This window comes from Teleopsis dalmanni, chromosome 2, assembly GCF_002237135.1.
Source record: "Teleopsis dalmanni isolate 2A chromosome 2, ASM223713v2, whole genome shotgun sequence".
Taxonomy (NCBI): domain Eukaryota; kingdom Metazoa; phylum Arthropoda; class Insecta; order Diptera; family Diopsidae; genus Teleopsis; species Teleopsis dalmanni.
The window spans coordinates 195,633,219-195,657,231 of record NC_051847.1 but is presented as its reverse complement, the minus strand read 5'-3'; the positions used below and the strand labels follow the sequence as shown (position 1 = coordinate 195,657,231).

Below are 24,013 nucleotides of genomic sequence, written 5' to 3'. Positions count from 1 at the left end.
TCACAACAACGGAACACAAACCCAGATACTCATACTTTCACTCACAGTGTATGTATGCTTGTATATACGTGTATGCAGGTCCATAAATATAAATTTACTTGCATATGTCAGAAACTTACTGCCAACTGTTATATTTGCTGTTTTATCAATCAATTTAAATTCGGGCGCATCGCCGGATACTTCGCAACGATATGAGCCTGAGGAGTGTACATTCAATTTCTCGAGTTCAACATTGCACAGGAATTGATTGCAATGTGACGAACCATCTGCAATGGTGACACCTTTGACAGGAAACCAATTTGTTGTCGGCGGGGTTAGTGGCGAATATCTGCAAAGCATAAATGAATTCTTTTTAAATTTCATTTCAAAAAAATAAAAAAAAAAGAAAATAAATAAGTAAAGAATAATCTGTAAGATGAAAAAATATATCTATAAATTGCTAAAAATAAATAAAATCAAAAGTTGAAATTTATTTTATTTTCACAAAAATTAAGTGAAAATATATTTTACTTTAAAATAAAATTTTTGAAATCTACAAATAAATAAATATATATATATATATATATATATAGATTTATATTTATATATTTATATAGATTTATATATATATAGATTTATATTAATATGCATTTATGGAGTGGGTATCAAGGGGTTAATTAAAAGAGTAGTTAAACAAAATATGTATATATATTATATATTATTTAAAATTTTAAATTGAAAATGTATGTACCTTAATTCAAAATTAATTCAAATTTTATCCACAAATACGTTTGCTCTTTGGCATACATAAATAACATTTTAATTTATAAATAAAATAAAATAAAATAAATGTCAATACATCAAATGATAAAATTGAGTGCTGATATTCGTATATATGTTGTTATCTCAGTAATAATTTTAACAATTTCAAAAATAGGTTTGAAAGGAATACTTCAGTTCTTTATTTCAGTTTTTTTTTTTTTGTAAGGCTATTAAAGCATCCTGACCTAAAAGTTCTATTGTGCGCCTCAAGGCCCAACTAGGACAATTTTAGACTATTTATAAATCTTGTAATTGCTGTGGTCTTAATTTTACCTATTTGACTTGGGACTAATATCCCGTTTCCAAGGTAATCGAGTCTACGTCTTGTCACTGCTGAACTGCCCAGCATAGAATATGTTCTGATGTTTCCTTCTCCTCATGACAGAGTCGACAGGAGTCACTTTCTATCACACCTATAATCTTCAAATGGTAATTAAGTCTACAGTGTCCTGTAAGAAGTTCAGTGTAGATTTTGATATCATTTCTGCTAAGGTTGATGATAGCATCAACTTTAATGTGTTCAGGATCAATGAATCTTTTTGGCTGTTGCATGCCTATTTGGGCTCCCCAGTGTTCAAGTAGATGTTGTTTCTCTCGTTCACATAATAAGCTATTTGTGAAGCTATTTGTTACCCCGCAGAAAGGCTCCGGATCAATGAAAGGAGTACATGCACCCTTCTTTGCTAGAGAGTCTGCTATTTCATTGCCCTCATGCCTTTCGTGTCGCGGTACCCACATAAGAGTAACATAGTTCCTCGATGCTAAGGTGTTGAGAAGTTGAAAGCATTCCCAGACCAACTTTAATTGGTATGAGTATGTTGCTAAAGATTTTAGAGCAGCTTGGCTGTCTGATAGGATGCTTATTTTGGTACCTCGTGTACCTCAGGTATATGATACGTTCAAATTTTTTATTAATAGGAATTCCAAAAATTTGTACTAAACATTAAATATTATTTTAGCTTTTTAAGTTTTTAACTTTCTATTTATAAAAATTCTAAAAATGCTAACTAAAATATGAAATGTTTTTCAAGCTTTTTAAATTTTCAAGAATTTTATTTTTACTCGAATACGCTGAGGCTTTACTGCAAACATTTCTCACACAAAAAGTCACTCATACGCCAGGAGTTACCAATTTAACACGTAGTCCAATTATATTGATTTAAAATGTTTTGTTTTACAATTTGTTAAATAAATTCATTAAAAATTGCTGAAGATAAATTTTTATATAATACTATATTTATTAAACTGTAAGTTATTGTAAATGAATAAACACAATTACTTTTAATTTTTAAATTGTTTAATATTGACATCAAATTATTGCGGAAAATTAGATTGAAGTTAAGAAAATTGAAAAAAAATGTTGACATTAAATTTGCACAATTAAAATAATAAATTCTATGGGCACAAATTGAAAAAACTTCACACAAAAATGCAACAAATTTAAATTCATAAAAACTGCAAATTAAAAATGCGCTAAACTCGTAGTTTCGCTGGTTGGCAAGTAGCAGAAAATCCAATTCGCACGTATTAACGAAAGCGCAAAAAGCCAAAATGCCAACGCAGCCTAATAAAGCAGTCGGCAAAAAATGCCTTTCAGTTTGCGGCTTATAAAGTGAATTCAGTCGAGTTTTTGGGCTTAATTTTGTTGAATTTTCGGGTTTTTTGAGTTTTCGGCATTCCAACTTTTTATGGTTATTTTTCTTGCATTATTTATTTTTTTCTGCATTTACGTTATTTGCCTGACGCGGCAACGGCAGCGGCAACGGCGGCGGCGAGTGATGAAAGCAGGATTTTCACTGATTTTGCCGGCTGGAGCAGTGTTTTGCCTTTTTTTCGCATGCCAAAAATGACGTAATCTTTGATTAAATTTTTTTTTTTTGTTTTTAGTATTACTTAGTTTTTGTAGTTTTTGCAATATACAAGCATTTCGATAGATTTTGCACTATTTTTGAGGTTTTCAATTGCAGGATAGTAGAGAGATTGTCTGCATTTTAAGGGATTCAGTTGTGGTGCTTTAGATTTGGTTGCATAATTTTTTTCTACTGTTTATTTATTTTTTTATTTTTATTTTGTTTTGTATCATCACGAGAAAATTTACATTAAAAATGAAATAAAATTTTAAGAGATAAAAAACTGCGATTGCTGCAAAGAATACCATCATTGAATTATATAAATAGGGAATTAGGAGAAAATATGTTACTGAAGGGACTGTAGCTTTCAATAGTTAAATAATTAAAATGTGAATTAGAATAAAATATGTAATTATGCCTTTAGCAAATAAACTATTTAGGCATTATCGATACCTCAACATTAAAACAAAAATATATGTAACAAATAAAAAGGTTTTTTGAACAGTAGTAAACGACAACAACAAAAATTATTTTTTTTTATATTATTTAAATTAATTGAATTTTTGACTGCCTATACAGCTGTGTCGAGTATTGCCAAATATTCAACATCAGTGGTCTTGGAAATAATTCTTGTATTTAAGTATTTGTAAATAATTTTTTTTTATATTTTGAAGACTGCAAGTATCAGGAATTGATTTCGTAACCTGCCAAATTTGAAGCTAAGAGTCAGCGCCCTTAACCAACTGATCCAAAGTCGTACTTGACTTTTATGTTCGCACATTTTCCTGGAGTTTTGTTAATTTGTTATGAAAGTTTTATTAAAAAATTCACTTGCTGTTTTTATATTAGAACGAAATTATAAACCAGCTGTAGAATAATTGAATTAATTAATTATAATTTTAGTTTTAATTATTAGATTTTAATACTATTCTGTTTGTATAATGTTGAAGCTGTTTTGAGCTAGTGCACTTAAACACTTATACTCTTTTGACTAGCGCATTGACTAGAAATTGGCTCGATGAATGGTTTGCTGCGAAAAACCGTTTTGAGGCATGGTCTATATTGGAGCTATTTAAGCCAGTGCACTTGAGTACTTTCACCCTTTATTAACTCCAGGTATCTTCATAACCCCTCTTTACGCCTTGATTGCATTATTATTTATCATTTCATCAGACTAAGCAATTATTGACATCAAATCTGCATATCTCCCCGAGGAGCCTGTAACTATTCTGAGATTTGATAACGCAGTGTTGGTAAGTCTGTCAGATTTCGCAAATAATTTTAGGGCTCTCTCCTTTATGTATTTTTTAAGGTATCAATCTTGATGTCCATGAGGATGTCATTCATCCTAATGTACCATGGAACTTTGAAAAGTCTTCTCAGAGTCTGGCTTTGTGCAATTTCTAACTGGTGAATAGTAGTGTTTGAAGCTTTGCTAAACGCTACACAACCATATAGAAGTGATGCAGGAATTATTTGGTTATATATTAGTTTCCTGTTTTTAGCATTGAGATTTTCATTTCTAAATAGCGGTTGGAGGTAATCAAGAATTTTGGCACAACTAATTGTTTTCAGTTGAACATGTTTAAGGCATGTGAATCGTTTGTACAACCTGATCCTTCAAGTTTATCACCGTATCACCCACTCTCACTCTCGACGGATTCTGTCTCCACTTACGCGTTATAAACAGAGCCTTAGTTTTTTCATTATTGATTTTTATTTTCCATTTCTGAAAATGCTCCAGAATGAGGTTTTTATGTAAATCATCTATAATAACTTGTATATATTACATCAAACAAATTGATAATAAAAGTTGTAACTTATGATATTTTAATAAAGGACTTCAAACTTTGTTAATCAACAAAAACACGAATATTTTACAACGGTCAGCAAACTGCATTCAAATTTCTTTCACAACGAAATTAGAAACATTTTTCTCAACAAAATTAAAAAAACTGAAAATATTTGAAATTGAATTTTGCATTTCAATTTCAATAAACTCCTAGCCTACTGGCGTCACCACATTATAAATCAAATCTTACCTAAAGAATTCTTGTCCATCTTTATACCATTTGACTGAGTTCAATGTGCAGTTGCCCATCTCATAGCTGCAGAAAAGTTTTGCCCTCTGCGAAGCATCAATGATACGCGGCACAGTTAAATTTGACAGATGCAAAGCATAATTAAAATGAACATCTGAAAAGAAAAAAAAACAAAATGGGTAAATATATGAATATAAATATGATTTCATTATTTCAAGTCAATCGAAATAAAGTCAAAGTTCCTCCCCAAAAAAGAGTTCTTTCTTCTCAGCAACTTAAGTGTATACGAAAAATGTGAGCCTAAATAACATAAATTCTTGCTTAATTTCAGTACTAATGAAAGTCGTAGAAAAGCATTTATTGCCATCATTTATTACCAACATTTATTATCAACATTTATAACCAACATTTATGTTGCTGTTTATGTGTCAACAGTAAAATAATTAGCAATATGCAGAATCAACATCAGCATCAGCGTCAGAACCAACGCACGAACGAACGAACGAACGAACGGAAACCGCATCGAAACGGCAAACACAACTGAGCCGCCTATTAACCTTTCACTTGGGCCGAGAGTTGTGTTTACATAGTTGAGCTGCGTCACAGTAACTAATTATAGTAATTCATATAATAAATTTATTTTATGTATGAGTTCATTATGTGGAAGTTCATAAAATGTTTTTAATATGCAGACTTTTTCAACATGTGAGCATTAACTTGTTGCGCTTCTGCTTAAAAGGTCCTTATTTATTATAAGAATATTGCGTTAGGATAGACATGGTTAAAAATTTTATGATTTTGAGTGAAGATATATATTTAAACATATATATTGACAGGGAAGATTACGTGGAGATAAGATAAGTCAATAAAAGTTGCTATTGAGAGTTCGATTTAAGAAATCAATCAATCAGTGTTAAGTCACATTGACTAATAGTACTATTAACGGCTATTTACATAAAAATCTGAAACTTAATTTGTAAGACTTAAAACGTAATAAATTACGAAATAATGATTACAATGGAACGTAGAGGATAGCCATATAAAAAATGTATATGATCTCTTGTCACTATTTATTTTTAAATATTTTTAAATATTTAATTAGAAAAAGTTTAATTAGATAGGTTCTTCAGGCTCAAATTTAATGCTTTTTATTTGAGAGAAAAGTTCTTCGTATGTAATTGCAAGTACAATGGCCACCACTACTTTAATCAATTATGTATTCTACTGCTTAGTTAGAAAGACTGCTTTAACAACTGGTGTCTTTTGAGTGTAGATATTTATATCGAAGAAGGTATCATAATCTCTTAACTGACATGCCAAACACTGAACAAATTTCCAATGAGCTTTTCTAAGTTTTGCCTATTAACCTTGCCGATATTTCATTCTCTAATTTAAAGAAATGGACCACCTTACCCCTACTCTATCATTGTTTAATCAAGGATATAGCAACCGTCTCCATGCCGTACATATTTGAAAAGTCCTAATACTTTTTACCCCACCATTACCTCTAATTGAAATATACTAAGCTTTCTTTATTAGCTTTGGTATATTTGAAAATTCAAACACTAATGTTCTTATGTTTCATCAACTGGTAAATGGAATACGGTTTCAGTTGAAAGTCTTTGACAGTCTGATAGTTGGGATCTTCTCAACTTGTTTCTATGATTTACACTCCAGATAATCGCCAAGCCAGAGAGTTTGACAATATAACTACATTTCTTTTAAGAAGATTAGATCAGAGAGCTATTGGCAAGCAATATGGTGGATCATCCTGACCTGATGAGTAAATCACGATTTCAGCTGAGTCTGACTGTAGAATTAGAATGTTGAGTCTGCGAGGAAGCTCAATAAAAGTTTGGTTTTATTTCTTCAATTGTTCCACTTTGTTTTTGTTTAGAGGAAAATATTTGGCTGGAAGTTGTCACCATTGTTTTATATTGAGAAATTTTAAATAGATGAAAATATTCTTCGTTCGAATAAAGTGTGTTCTGTTCTGTCAGGGTCATTTTGAGCATAAATTATCTCTCTTGAATAGTTCCCCAGTGATTTCTATTTTTAGGGTTGTGCAAAAAAAATATAAAACTTAAGAATGAAAATATCGGTTGGTATATTACAATGTGGTGGCCAATGTTTTAGGGCATTCTAAAAAACCAGCCCGTAGAAAACCAGTTCCTCAGTGATTTCTATTTTTAGGGTTTTGGAAAAAGATATATGTATGAAAACTTAAGAATGAAAATATCGGTTTGATGTATTATAATGGGGCATTTTAAAAGCATATGTTCTAATTGTGAGATAATATGTATAAAAAATTTATAAAAAGGGCTTTCATGAATATAAAATCTATTAAATACCATAATTCAGTTCTTCTATAACTAAATGTATTTATTAATAATAATAAGACAAAAAATATAATTAAAAAAAATGTCAAAATAATATATAGATCTTAAAATAAACAACAAGAACCTTTAAATTAATTAATAAGCACTTATTAAAGCTTTTATATTCTCTTATACTTTATTTTTATAATTGAAAGTATGTTTATCCTTAATGAAACACGAGTTTCATTTCGTTATGTATTTGTGTTCATTAAATGCAATATTAATTAATTATTAAAAAAAACCGAAATTTATTTTTAGGCTATATTTCGATCAATATTAAACCCTCCGATATGAATGAAGTATGTTTTCAGAACATAAACCACCTAAGCTTATATTAAACTACTTAAAACTTCCTAAAACACATAAACACAAATGAAAGGAGAATGTCTTCAAATCAGGGAAAGTATCCTGAATAAAGAAAGTAATAATTGAAAAAAAGTTCTCTAAGTAGTGCTTTAATACAAAAGTAATAAGGATTATACATAGCAATTAACGTACTCATCATCAATCCAATGGGAGGCGACTATGAATAAATACTTCAGTATACTTTCCACATATTTCCACATAAATAAGCATGCACGCAGACATTTTGGTAATTGTGTAAACATTAGGAAATTAAAAGGACTTACATCAGGATAATAATATTGGTTAATGTAAAGTTCTCTGTTGCTTACTTGCTTTGTTATTGATATACGGATAAGTATGGAGTGGTGCACTGACGAGCTGTGGCAACCTTAAGTGGAATTAGTCAGAAAGCCAAACCAACAATTTTTCTTAATGAACATAAGCAGCACATTTGTTGTTGTTACTGTTTTTTTTTGTTGCTGTTGGTCAAAAATACCAACCAAAATAAAAAAATCCTGGTTGGTATGCGTCCTTTTTGTATAAGCAGCAGCTGTTGTTAAGGCTACAAAAATTTGCTGACTTATTGTGGAACAGTTAATATTACTTATTTAAGTTCGACTAAAATGCTTGGAATTGGATTGACAAAGCGTAAGACCAACAACAAATATGTCAGTTAACTGCTGGCAGCGTGAACATCCTGGCATGTGTGCTGAGTCCTGAGTCCTGCGTCCTGCGTTCTGAGTGTTGAGTGCTGTGACGTTGAGGTTGAGGTTAGAATATTTTTGGCCAAGATGAAATGTGTGTGTGTGTGTGTGTGAATGTGTGGTATGCGAGAAGATTTAATGTGTTGAAAGAATGATGAATTAGTGACAGTACAGAAATAACATTTCAACAAAAAGTTCAAGTAATAACATAAATATTAGCGTGTTTTACATTTACTTCATCTCGTTTTTCATAGATGGAAGTCCCTTTTTTTCTTTACTATTTCTACAGTTACATTTGTAATTTTGTTGTCATTTACTGTTTATTTGGTTGAGGTTGATTCCGTTTTTGTTTAGTGCATTTTAGTTCAAATGAAATATCAATTAGTAGATTAGGTTTGGTTACCAGTAATCTGAAGGATTTATTTAGGAATATTGACCCATTGTGTTACTGTTTAAGAACTCATAGATTTAGTTATACCGTCGATCCTAAAGATTCACTTAGGATTATTGGCTCATCGTGCTACCGTATAAGAGCTCGCAGGTTATGGTTATGATTATTATGGTGACTTAGGTGACTACAGAAACTAAGGTGTCTAAGATGATAAAGGTGATCAGTGTGACCGAAATGAAATCAAGAAATTATGTTGGGTATGGTGACAGCTCCTGCAATCACTTGCAGCTCGGAATAAGGTAAGCCTCTACTGGATTCCGGGCCATAGGAGAGTTTTGGGAAAAGAAAAAGCTGATGAGCTAGCCAGAACTGCATCAAAAACTGATTTTATAAGCCCTTAACCCTTTTGTGGAATAAACTGGGCCAGTATAAAACAGATTATCAGGGAAAGTGAAAATCATATGCGGCTGGAGTACTGAGAAAACTTTCCAGGACTCAGACAGAGCAAAGCACTGATAACACCGTGCTCCTACAAAGACACTCTTAAATTTTCTAAATGTACTTTAAGGTTGATAACGGGTTTCATCACAGGTCATTATTTTCTGAAATATCACCTTCATAAACTACAATTATCTGCTAACTCGGAATGCAGATTATGCCTCGAAGATGAGGAAACGACCATGCACATTCTTTGTGACTGTCCAGCTTTAATAACGCATAGAAGAAACCTGTTTCTCTAGATTCAGTTCTAGATTTTGTTCACAAAGCTTTAAAGAGCTTCGTGTAATCAATAGTGAAATTGGTACAATAGGATTCTTTTGGCCGCAGTACCGGCTGTTGGGCCGGTTTTACATCGACACTCTTAATAACAATAATAATACTTATACTAATATGTAAAATTACCTGTCGTTTATCTTTTAGCTTTGCAACATTTCGTTTTGTTTGATTTAAACAATTCTATTTATTTTCATGAAGTCTAAACCCATTAAATAATTCTAAATATTGTACTCTGATTATAATTATTCTTCATGAAAATCTATTATAAAAAAATATTTTCACGATTTTTCACCAAAATATTGTCATATTCTTTATTGCTTTCTCTAATTTTGTTTTTGTTTTTGTCATGTTTTTTTTAATTAGCGATATTTGGAACTACCGCTGATGTGTGTTTTCATTTGTCGGTTGCATTAATTTTGTGTAGCACACTTTCGAATGCTCCACAATGACACTGACTCATTTTTGAACATATGCCACGGCACACAGTGTATATTGTATAGCTATTGTGTCATTACAGCACACAATGTCTGTTTTACGTGTACACATGCATCTAAAGGAGCGTGTACTTATTTGTGCTATTGTCGTTATTATTGTTGTTGTTATTGTTGTTGTTATTGTCTTCAGTACTACTCTCACTGATGATGTTGATGAAGAGCTGATGATGTTGCTACTGAAAGCATTAAAGCAAAATATATGGTAGTTACGCGTATATATGTGATATGTCTTCAATAAGGTGTTCATTTTCTTTTCATTATTATAATTTATTTTTTTTGTTGTTCATCTTGTTTGGTTCTTTTTTTTGTTTGTTTTTTGTTTTTCTTTTTTGTGGCTTATATTTACTTTTCAACTTTTGCACTATTTCATCGTCTCTGCCATTATGCTGACGCTTAAAATTGCATACGCATACATATATACGACTCACATCCATTAACCACAAGAACCGCTGTGTTGAAACACATACACTTACATTTACACTTGGCTTGCATCTCCTTAAGGAATTCATCACTTGTGGCTGCCTTATGTGGCAGCTCTGTTTATTATTATTTTATTTTTCTCGCCATTTTGTTGCTGCTTTTAGGGGCTTTTTCTTCTTCTTCTTCGTATCGTCTTCTTGTTATTGTTATTGTTTTTTTTGTAGTGTTGCTTATTGTGTTCTGTTGTATGGCATGGTTAATATATCATACGAAACTTCAACTTTGTGAAAACTTAAACAAAACTTTAATGGCAAAAATGTTTTAGGTTTACGCCTGCAGGAGCGTACAACTGTTCCAGGATTCAGTTTCATTTTTTTTTCAACAATTTTTTTTTTTTTCAACAAATTTTTTTTTTTTTCAACATCATTCTGACAGTTTTGTTTTTCGGTAGATTTTGTCTTATAACTTGTAAAATTCTTCACTATTTTGATGGTTTGTTAAGAGTTTCGCAAAAAAAATGTTATTAATTTTTTCCTTCCTCTTTTTTTGAGGTTTTGGTTTCATTTTTCTCTGTCATTCCAAATTATGAAAATGAAGGTTAAGTTTGGTTACTGGCTTTGGTTACTGTCTGAACACAACTTTTGGTTTCGAGTTACTTTAAAAAACTCTATGATTTTTAGGGTTAGTTGCATGTTTCATTATTTTTCTTTTCATATGCCAACAATTAATGCAAAACTTTTAAAAAGAATTTCAGTCAGAATGACATTTCCACTTAGTTGACAGTATAAGGACTGAAATTGCAAATTCTTTAAAGTTTCAACATTTTTTACAAAGAGTAATATAAGCAATATAAAGTAATAATGATCAAATTTTGATAGTTTTAGGGGAAATTTTTGAGATAGGGCTGGAAAAGTTGTAAAGACATGGAGTAAAATTGGTTTGGTAATTAAAAGTAGTGAAAATTCTTTAAAATTTTAAAATATTTTATGCATAAAATGTTTATTTTACAAATTTTAAATAAAATTTTCTTAAACAAAATTTGTGGTTTAATTAAGCATAGAACAGTTATTTCAAAAAGCTGGGATATGAAATTTTTTTTTAAATATTTATTGTAAGATGGGAGGTTATTTAACCTTCCAACTTCTCATTTTTTCAACTGAGCTGAAAAATTTCGCTCATACTTCGATTGAAATAAATTGATTTAATAATAATTTGATAATTAGAATTAATTTGATTTAATGCATTCTTTACAAATGCAATTGATTGCCACAAAAAGAAAAAATAATAGAAAATGTGCAATTTAAGTAATAAATTTAATATGTTGGCAGATAAGCTCCTAGAATTGCATATCCATCATTAACCCTACTAATGAAAGTTCTATATACATTTTAAAAAGTAACATCTTTCAATTGATATCTGGCAAAATGTCAATGTCGTGACATTTGAACGATTACTAATTTAGTTACAGCTGCTTTAGTGACGTATCGGTTTTTTTTTTACTGAAAATTTGTGTATGTGGTAGTTCCTTTCGAAATGGGTCCTAGGTTAGACCAAAAACAACAACGTGCAAGTGACACTTACAGCTGTTTGAAGCTATTGAAGTTAGATCCAAAGGATTTTTTCGGCCGATATGTAACAATAGAAAAAGTTGAATCCACCACTTCATTCTAGAGTCGAATCAGTACTTAGCGAAGTAGCTGGTAAAACTCGCTTAAAGCGGTAAGAAACCGTAATAGACAGCTGGTAAGGTTATGGTATCCGTATTTTGATATGCACTTGGAATTTAGCTCAACGATATCCGCAAAAAAGGCCAGAATAACAATAGCTATATAGCCCAACTGATGCATTAAGAGAAAGGGATATGAGAAAACGGCGAGCCAATATGAAGAAGAAGAAAGTTCTGTTTCACTGAAGGAAGTCCTGTAATAGACAGCTGATAAGGCTATGGTAATCGTATTTTGAGATGCACTTGGAATTTAGCTCAATGATATCCGCAAAAAAGGCCAGACTAACAATAGCTATATAGCCCAACTGATGCATTTTAGGAGGGATATAAGAAAACGAAGACCCAATATATAGAAGAAGGAAGTCCTGTTTCACTAAAACAATTCGTGTTTGGGACACGGGCGTAATATATTCGTGGAGGAAGCAAAATCACTCCCAGCGTTTTATATGTGTGCGTAGGTCTGAAAATAATGCTACATGGAAAGAAATTGAGGTCTGATGAAAAAGTTATGTCCAAACTGAGGTATATTTTAAGTGTAAAGAATAAATCGTTTTACAAGTAAGGTATTGAAATTTGAAAAAGGTATTGGAATGATTATATTACTCTGGAAATAGACTACATAGATAAGTAATAATAAAATTTTTCAAGAAACAAGGGTAATGACATTATGGAATATATACTTTCCAGGTTGCCTTAAAATAAAATTACTATTGAAACAGGATCTTATATTGGGCACTACTAAAAGAAAATTTAATTTATATTTGGCAAATCTTGAATTTAACAACTAGCTTAATACTTTAATCTTAATGATTGTTTTAATCTATTGTCAAATTCATAGTATAGTAATAGCATATTACTGAGGTGAAAGCATAATAATTTACAGCTATTTTTATTTGCTGTATAAAATATATAGCAAAGATATATATACTACATTTATTTTATATATACACTTGAATGAATGATAATTGAATAAATTATCATAATATGAAAGAAACAGAGTTTTGCTAGAGTAATAAGGTGGGTGAAGTGCTCGAAGTTGCATTTTATGGAATTTACAATTTATTTCTATTGTGTATTGTTTTTTAAATTAATACCGCTTTTAAATAAAACTCAAATATATAAATAATTGACTTGCATTCTCGAACTATTAACTACATAAGTAAACTGAAGTTCTGCTTTTAATTTTCAACTTTACACAACCTTTGCCCGATTCAATTATAAAAGTTCCAGAGTTCTTTACTGCTTTTGTCTTTAATTTAAATATTCAAGTGCAATTGATTTCATTGAAATTGCTTCTAAATTGTTAGCAGATTCATTCATTGTCTTGCTATAAACTTTTACGAAATACTACCAATAAAATGAATGTGAAAACTGTAATGTCCTTTAACGACCTTTTTACATATCAGCCAACACAAAAGCGTCAACTTTATTGTTGGCTGCATTGAAGTTGCCAAAAAACAGTCAATACTCGTGCTAAGTACACAAGTAGTGGGAACGAGATAAGGCAGGGTCCTACAACATACATGTTGTAAAAGTTGAAATCGGTGAGTTGGAAATTGATGTACTTATCTGTACTTACCAAAAGTTTTACAACAAAAGTCGTAACAGCAACAAAGCAACCTGAATAATTGTAAAAAGTTAGTCATGGTAAAGTGTGGTAGCCAGAAGTGGTACACAATCGGTAAATGTAGGTGAGTGTGTATTGTAAATATATCGAAAATTTATTTTAAAGCGTTTTTTGAAGTTGGGGCGTTCGTCTCAAGTGTTTAACAAGAGCAGATATAGAGTAGAGATATTACACGGAAACTAACAAACAACGCAATTCAAATTAAAATTAAAACTTTAATTTATACTGATATTGATTGTTATGCCATTGTTTTGAAATCTTCATTTAAGTATACCGAAGTAACTTTAATTGCAGTATTATTTAGTACCGAGTAGTATATCTATATTTGTACAAAACTATTTTTGAAAGAATCAACTATTCTGATGAAATTTCAATCAAAACTATTATGTTGGTTTATTACAATTTAAATGCACATTGTAGGGTTAGTTTTAAAACTACAGTGATTTGTCATTGAAAATGTTTCTACTGTTTTGTGAAAAATTCATCTTTATATGTAAATTTTTTTTAGCTGAAGCTAATATGTCCTATAACGAAGAGAAACTATTTAAAAGTTAGAAGGGTTCGAATAGATATGAAAAGACAACAACAAAAAAATTTAGTTAATTTATTACTGTGTCGGTGAGTACTTGGCAATACTTAAAACAGCGTTGTATGTTCAGTCAAACTTAAATAAATTAACTACAATTTTTGTTGTTGTCTTTTTATTTATATTTGAACCCTTCTAATTCTTCTTTATGATCTACAAATTCAATCTTTATTGTGTAACATTGTTTTTGATGTGAATTTTGTCCATAAGCTGTTAAATCGGGTCTATATGTCGGATTAATTATTAATGCTGTGTTTTAAGTATTCAAAAAGCTATTTGCTTAAGATGATTTGATGTAGGGAGATGTACCGGTCTAATAAAATAAAATAATAGTATAAAATTTGAGTAGTTGCAAGATACTGATTTATTTAGTTTATTCTTTTGGTCATGGTATTACATTGTGAATGAAAATTATAATACGACCATTATGGTGGCGTATGTGCCTAAATAGACACTAATTACAATAAGGTGATAACTATAATGATACATTTGTTGCTACATAAATGCCTAAATTAACACTAATTACAATGGAATAATAACCATAACAACACATTTATTGTGGCGCACGTGCCTAAATAGACACTAATTACAATGAGATGATAACCATAATGAAATATTTCAAGCAGCGTATGTTCCCAAATAAGTACCATAAGACAATGAACTATGCTTCTGATTGATTCAAATCAATTATTCTAAGACACGTTAATAGGTGTATGTTTGTATTTGAACAATACAGATGTAGGTTAGTTAGTCTCTCTGTGTTTCAGTTAGCTTTTTTTTCATATTACTCTACATGAAGTTGATCTATCTCTAAGTAATTATCACATTTATAATAATAACTCAATAGGAGTTTTATTTTATCATTCAAATCACTTTTTGCTCCATATTCTATAGCTGTTTCTAGTAGTGTAGTAGGGTGTTAGACCAAAATTTTTACTGAGAATTTCTAACAATCCACCTACTGTTTAAGGTAGTCGACAATTTAAATTGCTGCCCTTCTTTATGATTGTCTTTGTTTTATATTCCTTTTGCAGTATTTTCCAAATATGAAGCTGCGAATCACTTCACACATAAAAAAGGTAGTAGAAATAGGTAGTCTAAGTCATTGCAAACGTGAAGCAGCATCTCGTGTGGAATCTGCACCAAAATATAGTGATTGCTTTATGTGCCCATTGTGTTTTGGAGGTATACATACGTCTTTCTTATTTTGTTTGTGTTGATGTTGCTGTTGGTGTTGATGTTGCTGTTGGTGTTGTTGTTGGTGTTGTTGTTGATGTTGTTGTTGGTGTTGTTGTTGGTGTTGGCCATATTTATGCAGGTGTGGGGGTGTGAAAGTTTTTTAATCATTTTTAAAAAATATTCACCAGAAGAACTTGAATTTTTTATTTCCTTTAATAACGCGCGCTTGTATGGCGCGAAATTTGAATACGCCCTGTTGTGCTCTTAAGCATTGTTGCTGCCACTGCCGCTGAAGTTGCTACTACTGTTGTTGCCTGTTGTGTAGTTTTAATTAAAAAGTAGTGAAAATTGTTACAATGCCGTTGTTGTTAGTTTTTTATGGCATTATGCGCAACGTGTATGCAACATTTGTTGTACTTATTGTTATTGTTGTTTTTTATTGTTGTTGCAGTTGTAGTTGTTGTTGTGTTTGTGGTATTGTTTTAGTTGTGCTGCTAAAAATTTTGACAGTAATTCTCTAAAGAAACTTTTTAAAGGTGCATTTCACTGCATATATAAGTAAACAGTGGTAAAATTTATACTATATATAGTATATAACATATAAACGAAATAACGACAAAAGTCGAAAACAAAAATTTGTAATACTTAACGAAAAAAGTTTAATTAAATAAAATACTCGTAATGTTGAAATTGTTTTTGTTTTTTTTATTTTATTTTGTTCATGCAACACAGCAGGATATCATCGTCCTCGCTGCATAATTTGCTTCAGTTTTTTGTCTATTTTATTTTTTTTTTTTTAAATTTTTTGCTCGTTGCAGTATAAAATCAAACAGAAGTGTTCACTTTTGTATAAAATTCATGCACAGTTTAAACATAAATCCGTAGAAATTTTTTATTTTTGGCTATTCAAACACAATCAGCTTAAGCATACAAAAATTGTATGCAATTTACAATCTGCTTTACTCATCAATAGTTCAATAGTGCAGCTTTATTAAGAGCCCTTCCCTCTTTACTCTTCGCTCTTGTAATTTTTCTTATTTTTTCTTTGGATATTTAAATTTTACTTTGACATCACCAGGATTAAAGATTTTGTATTTAAAAATAAAGTTCTTCAGCGTCTAGATCAAGCTATTTTGTTATCATATGTTAGGCATGCTCTGAGAATAGGATGTAATGAGCAGTATGAGTACCCAATATTTGGTAGATTGTGTTATATTATTCTTCTACAAGTCATGATCGATGATATAGGTTTTAAGCCTATATGTTCACATCTTTCTCCCCTGATTACTGGAATGAAGTTTTCGCAATGCTGTGGAAATCTTCTCGATTCATTCCTAAGAGGTTGTTTTAGTAGGTGCAAGTCTCACACTGTGGCTTTCGATGCGTGGAATGTTGAGAACTTAAAAAATTTTATCATAATGCTTATCAAGCATACTATTGTGTAGTCTTGTGAGTGAGAATGAGAATAATTCAGTCCTATTTGTACTTGACCATAACATCCCATCAAACATTCCTGCTATTTCTTGATGGAAACTTGAACAGGTACAGCGGTTTGCATTTCACAAAAATTTAGAATCTAGAAAAATCCAATCTAAAAGTTAGTCATTTACCAAAGGTGATGTATCATCTTTACAGTCCAAAGCTAAGGTTCGAGTTGTGGAATATAAGTACCAAGTGAAATTTTTGAGACTGGGATTTTTCTTGGCACTGAATATTAGCGTGTCTACAGCATTGTGCTGCAGTGCTTAAGACTGAATCTGTGGATGCCTTCGTTTAAGGTAGAATCATACAAAAATATCTGAGCATAGCCAGGCAATACTGGGCTGACGAATGTCAGATTTCTAGGTTGACTTGGCCGAACTTAGACAAGAAAAGAACTAGTCAGCTACTTCAACTTAGACGGAACCTGCTAAGCACTACGGTATCTGTGCTGACGGGACACTGCGTAATAGAAAGGCACGCTATGAGACTGGGTCTCCCCTTTAATGACTTTTGTCGAGGTTGTTGCTCTGAGGATGAGGAGGAGACTGTACTCCATTTCATGTGTCACTGCCCTTCCCTAGCCAGAAGAAGATTTAAAACCCTTGGATCTACTTTTCTAACTGACCTGACTGAGTTGTCATCCTGTAATGTTAGGGACCTAACCAAATTCATAGAACTGTCAGGTTGGTTTTCCTTTACCTAATAGGGGAATCGTTATCTTTCTTTCGACGTTGAATGTATACTGATTACAATCTTTATACAAATCAACGTAACTCCTGTGGTACCACAATGGGCCATTATTTGTGCTTAAGTGGGCTTTTTGGGATACAAGGCCGCCAGTCCAACCAACCAACCAACCAACCACTGAGTCATCAATAACTATTAAATGATTCAAAATTTTCTGAACCCCTTTTCTTACCGATCTGGTAAAGCAAAATTAGTTAATGACTTTGCTAACTTTAAAGACTTATCAGGTTGGTTCACGTTCATTCGAATGGGAGAATGATGTCTTTCAACATTGTTCACACACAGACCATTATGGTCCATTTGGAGTTTCTTGTCGTCCACGTATAATTATAACTAATCCGTGGCATCATAATGAACCATTATTTGAGCTCAAGTGTGCTGTAGTCACAAAGCCGCCGAACCAATCTAACTTGATCCTCCCCATATATTGCTAATTTTTTTGAAACATTCGCATCGCATTGCATGGTAGTTCGTGAGTTCTTGTATATAGGGTGCTCATAATTGATCGCTTAACGATTATATGTAGTTGGTGCATCAATTTTAAATAAGATGAATGAAAACTTCTAGACAATCTGAAATTTATGGTTGTTGACAAGATATTGAGATTTTAGTTAAAAATTAGGTTTCGTATAGTAAAATATATATACGTATATAATATGTGTAAAGGATATAAAAAAAGTTGTGATGCAAAATACGTTTTATATACTAGTGTATATAAAGGTTGACCACATTTGATGAATTCATCTAGATACACTGTAACTTTGACAAGGATGGTGTGAATGGCTTTAGTCTCAAGAACTTTAACTTGAACAGCAAAAAATGTTTCCTTTTTGTATTTTTTGTTGTTAAAGAAATGGATCCATGCAATATGGGCAACACTGTTATAAAGTATGTTTAAACAGTATCAAAGTACATAGTTTTAATATGATAAGAAATTATAGTTAATATGATAGTAAAGCTTCTTTCAGTCTATCATAAATTTTATTAATTTTATAAATTTTTTAAAAAAATTTCCGAATAATTAATCCATTTAAGCTATTAAAGTATATACTTTATCCAGAGAGCTTACGTCCCTCAATTAGTTGGACAAAACTTAAAGAGAAAGTGCCACAAAAAGTTCTTCAACTTCAAAGCTAATATTTGAGTTGTACAAAAAGTGAAGATACAAAGATAATATATACTTTTAGCTACTTACATATACTTGTACATATGTAGAGTGTGTGTGTAGGAAAAAGTTTATTTCGTTAACAACATTACAACAACAACTCAACAGTTCTTTATAGTGTTTTCCTTTGAAGACGCCGTTTTTTTTCATATTGGCTGTTGCATCAGAAGGGCACAAAAATAATGGCCGCCAGGAAAATTCAGTTTTTCCTACAGTATCTGTGTGTGTGTGTATGCATGCGTGTGTGAGTGAGTGTTGTGTATGTTTCAATTTATCTATCAATATAAGTGTACCGAAACAGTATGTGCATATGTCTGTGTTTCTTGTACTATGAAGGACGTTAGATCGAAGTATCTCAGCAGCTTTTCAATATTGAAGTAAAAATTGTAAAAATTGCATTCGATTTTTTTTTTTGCACATATATTGTGTAGTTTTATTTTTTCTTTTTTGTAAATTCTACTTTAATGTAAGTTAAATATTTTCTTAATATTTTTTTCTATTTTCTTGTGGTTTAACATTTTCGTTTTAATTTGAAAAAACGTCTTGAAGCAAAAGTTGTGTTTATGTTGCTTGTTTAATTTCGTCCTGTTGATAAAGTTGATTTTGCTCCTGTTTCGCTATTACCAGCATTTCAATGTTTCGTTTTTCTATTTCATCCTTGTTTCCACGTTATTCGTCTTTTCATTTTGTTTAAATTGATTTAAGCTGCAATCGAAAATTGAAATTAATGTTTGCTTTGAGCGCAGAATAAACGAATTTCGCCCTATTCTGGCCAAAAGCCAATAGCAGCTTTCCAGCTTTGATAGCCCGATTTGTGGCAAATCTCGTTATGCTCTCATTATATGCGCTTGAATTATACTCATTGCATTTTTTTTAGTAATTTTTGTTCTACCATTCCTTATTGATTATTTTTTGGTCCATTTTTTTTTGGTATCTATGAGGTAACAATAGTCAAGAGGAGTAAGAAAGTTGGTCGATTTTTATTTGACTCTCATAGAAAAGTTTTAAGTTTGATAGTTTGGCAGCTGTGCGTTGTAAGTGCACTGGAAAGGTTAAATTTACTATTTTGTTTATTAGTTTTAATGCAGGTTTTTATATTTTTCATTTTTTTTTTCCACTTAACAGTTTAGATACAATACCAGTGTTATGTAATTTGAAAATTTGTGTGCACTTCATTTTTGTAAAATTTTCCCAGAGTTGGAAAGGTTAAGCGTTTTTGTTTTGAAGTGTTTATGTTGTTATTATTATAAAGTTGAAGTTAGTTGAAGTTTCTTCATAACCCCTCTTTACACCTTGACTAGATTATTGTTTATCACTTCATCAGACCAAGCACTAATTGAGATCAGATCTGCATACCTTCCCGAGGAGCCTGTAACCAATCTGAGTTTCGATAATGCGGTGTTGGTAAGTCTGTCAGTTTTCGTCAGTTTTAGGTTCGTAGTTATAATCTAACCTAACCTAAGACGATCAGTTGGTAATTATTAATGTTTGTAAGTGGAATTCTTCACTGATGTACCATTTAGTTAACGTGATAGAATTAGGATTAATAGAAATAGAAGTTATTGCAACTACAATATAGAAATATGAAAGTATACATCTATACTGCTGTTTACTTGTTATATATTTTAGGACACTGAAACCTAAAATGTTTTGAAACCAATGATACTAAATCAATAACCATTACGATAGTGATTTATCCTGAAATCCCATACTAATTGTGGATATGGCTATGTCCATTATGAAGTTAGATGACCATACCTATTTTTCTGCTGGTATTTTCGTCTTAAGATTTTAATTAAGCTTTAAGAGTTCTATATGCTCGTAGTTTTGACGACATTTGGTAAACAATGGCTTATGTTATGATAAGTCTCTGTTCTAATTTGATTTAATACATACCTTATACATAATACATACGAAGTTTTTGCTAACCGACATGAATAGGTTTCTATAGGTATAGGTATCGCTAATAGGTTTCTACTCTCGTCTCTTTTAGAACTATGGTTTTTGAATACGGACGATTTAATAAAAACGTAGCGCACAATAATCTTCTCTTTGATTTTTTATATGATACGTATAATGGTAACCCTATGGTGAGTTATAATGGTGATCCTACGCATTCACTTAATAATATTTTACTAGCATGTAAAATTTCGAAGTGTTCAAAACTATATAGAAAGTGTGATTTTTTAAAGAGACATTTTATTGATTGTTTATAATCTCTAGAAAGCAAATGCTTCAATTCGCTTAAGTTATGGACTCAACAGAGATTTGGTTGTAATGTTACCAAATGATTAAAGGATTTCACAACCCTACTTCTAAAATGTCTTAAAACAACTGAGATGTCCTAATAAACTCATATAATATTCATATTAGAAAACAAATAATGTGTTACCCTTACGAACGAGTACATGGACCGACAACAGACGACATATTTATGACACCAGCAGTTGTCAACAAAGTAAAAGCATTTCACACCAGCTGTGTACAAAAGTCCAAGCTTGTGTGAAAGCACAATATCCTGAATATCCTGAATGTCCCTTATTATTGCTTATGTATTGGAATTTTTTATTTGCTTATTTGTTTTGGTCATAGAGACATTAGGTCACTTACAAATAGATGGGCGCACTGAAACCAAGCTTTTATTCACTTTCATTCCTTTTCATTTGATTACACAGCAGCAGCAACAGCAGCAGCAACAGCAGCAGCAATAGCAACATCTGCAACAACAATAACAACAACAATACTGCTGCTCACAACGTACAGCAGCTGAAGTTTATTCAGACACACATGCAGTTATCCAATGTTTGCTTTGTGTGGCTACAGGACTTTAAGGATAATTTTATTTATTGTACCATTTTAGATTTTGGTTTTCGTTTTCGATTGAAAAAATACGATAGAAGTGCTCAGGTTACCACTGTTGTTGTTGTTGTAGTTGTTGTTTTTGTACGTGTATGTCCGTTGCGTACGGGTATTGGGGAAAAATGGTTTTATGGCAAATTTATGAAGAGGAAAAGTTTGTGTACTTTGTTCTAACCAATACTTGCACAACAATGCAGGGTGTGTGTGTGTGTTTGTGTGTGTGTATTTTTTTGACCAGAAAGGTTCCATAAAAGTGATTAAGCGCCATCTACAAGGTTGTAAATAGTCATTGATTTCGAGTTGAGGCATTACACATTGTCCTTGCACTGTTGCTTCGAATGAGGTGTAAAATGTTTTGTTTCATGGTAAATCATTTATGTCTAGTATTTGTTGTGTGATAATGTACATATGTTGTTGAAATATGTCCTGGAATAATAGATTTTAAAATGGTTTCTCGTTTTTTTGTTTTGTTGGGGTTTTGCATATTTATGCTGTTTCCGGGGTGAACACTCATATTGCAGTACATGGGCATTTTTTATATTGCATAGATGTAAAATGTGTGTACTTTTTTAATCGGTTTATGATATAATAAAAACTAAAAAAAAATTCTGGTTTTTTGAAGCAGTTCTTTTAAAACACAGGGAAGATGTCTTGCAATTATTGCTATGGATATAAGGTGTAGTGTTACAGGAAAAAACAAATCATTTGTTAAAACAAAGAAACCATTGTATTGTTAACTTTAGGCTTATACGCACAATATACACATATGTACTAGACTTTAACAATTTGTAAAAATAAATAAATAAATTTAAAAAATAAATTATATAATGTTTTTAAAACTACATATAATAGCTTATATATAATTTTATATTATATTATTCGACTAAATATGATAATAAGAACAATTGTTTCGATTTTATCGTGTTTTTAATACCCTACATACAGACAGTTCTGTCACAAAGCAATTATCTACTATTTAGTTATTGATTGGCAAAGAGTCACGGAGAGATTTAAGAGGAAGAAGTCATATGCATATTTAATTGATGTTCTATATATTCAAATATAATGTAAGCAATGGACTTAGCAAGGATATTCAAGATAAATATATAAAAATATATTTAAATTATATTAAAGATAAAAAAATAATGTATAAAATTATGATACATAATTTAATATCATAAATTCACGTATATGTATACTTGAATGAATCCATCCTCAGCAAAAATCAACTAAATTGTTATAAAAAATTTAAATTTATAAATTATATTATAGACTTCTTTTGCCTTACAATACTAATCGCAATAGAGATAGGAGTTGACATAAGCACTACTGAAAATGTTTGATTGACACAAAATTACTTGTCTTGGCCGAAACTAACTTATGAATAGTGCAATTGAAGAGTTCCTTGATACACAAAATTTTTTTAATTTAAAATAAAAAAAAAATAAGGAAGGAATATAAATAATAAAATGTTTTTTAAAAAATCTAATACCGTTATTGATATACAATAAGGCAGATATAATATATTAGTACACTATGAAACTAGTAATACTATGATCCTAGTTGCACGAAATTGCATCCTATGTATCTTATCGTCTATCGTGCAATATATTCAGTCTAACTAAATAAGCCAATTAGATGCTTATAACTTTTAATTAAATTTAGAAGCTTTCAACTTCTAGACAAGCTTCTATATAATGTAAATAATAAGCTAGTTAAGGCTCTAGAATTATCTAGTGAACTAGATAATTAGGTAGACAAACTTTTAGATAATCGAGTAGGTAAACTTCTAAATAAGTACTACGTTTTTTATTGAGTGCAGGAGTCTTAAAAGAAATATATCTTAAGTTTATATATTTATAATGAATATATCTAGATGTGTGAGGAAAAGAAATCTGAAGACTATTTACTTAAATCAACATTAAGCAAAATAATGTCTGACTCTAGGAAATTAAGTATCAAATAAGTTACTTTTATATAGGATTTTATCATATTAGTTTACAAGTAACTGCATCCTTAGATATCAAATAATTTAACTGAACTCTTCCAACACTAATGTTTGACAATTTGGTAAATCGGATATTTATAGCTCAGAGTATATATTATAAAAATCTTGTTACAAAAATTTATATATTCATAATGAACTTTCCGAGATGCAGAAGGAAAAGAAATCTGTAGATAACTTACCTAAGCCAACGGTAAGGAAAATAGTTCTTGATTGCAGTAAAGGAAGTATGAATTATACTAGTTTTGTAAACTTAAGGATTTTATGAAATTAGTATATAAGTAACTACAAACTTGGATAACTCTTCATAACTCTTAAAGCCAGATTCTTTGAATACTTGTGTTTGTCAATTTTGGACATTAACAGTTCAGAGTGTATCATTGGTGATACACCAATGATTGCTTTTTGCAGAATAATAAAAGCTGACTGCGACAT

The 24,013-nt window shown here is 30.9% G+C and overlaps 1 protein-coding gene across 1 annotated transcript; it reads right to left on the bottom strand.

Moving 5' to 3' along the window:
* LOC119676502 lies at positions 1-24,013 on the bottom strand. The gene is made up of 3 exons (XM_038087740.1): positions 23,872-24,013; positions 4,694-4,847; positions 1-328 (listed from the first exon to the last, which is right to left on the bottom strand). Exons 1-3 carry the CDS (start codon positions 24,011-24,013, stop codon positions 1-3), a joined length of 624 nt encoding a protein of 207 aa, XP_037943668.1.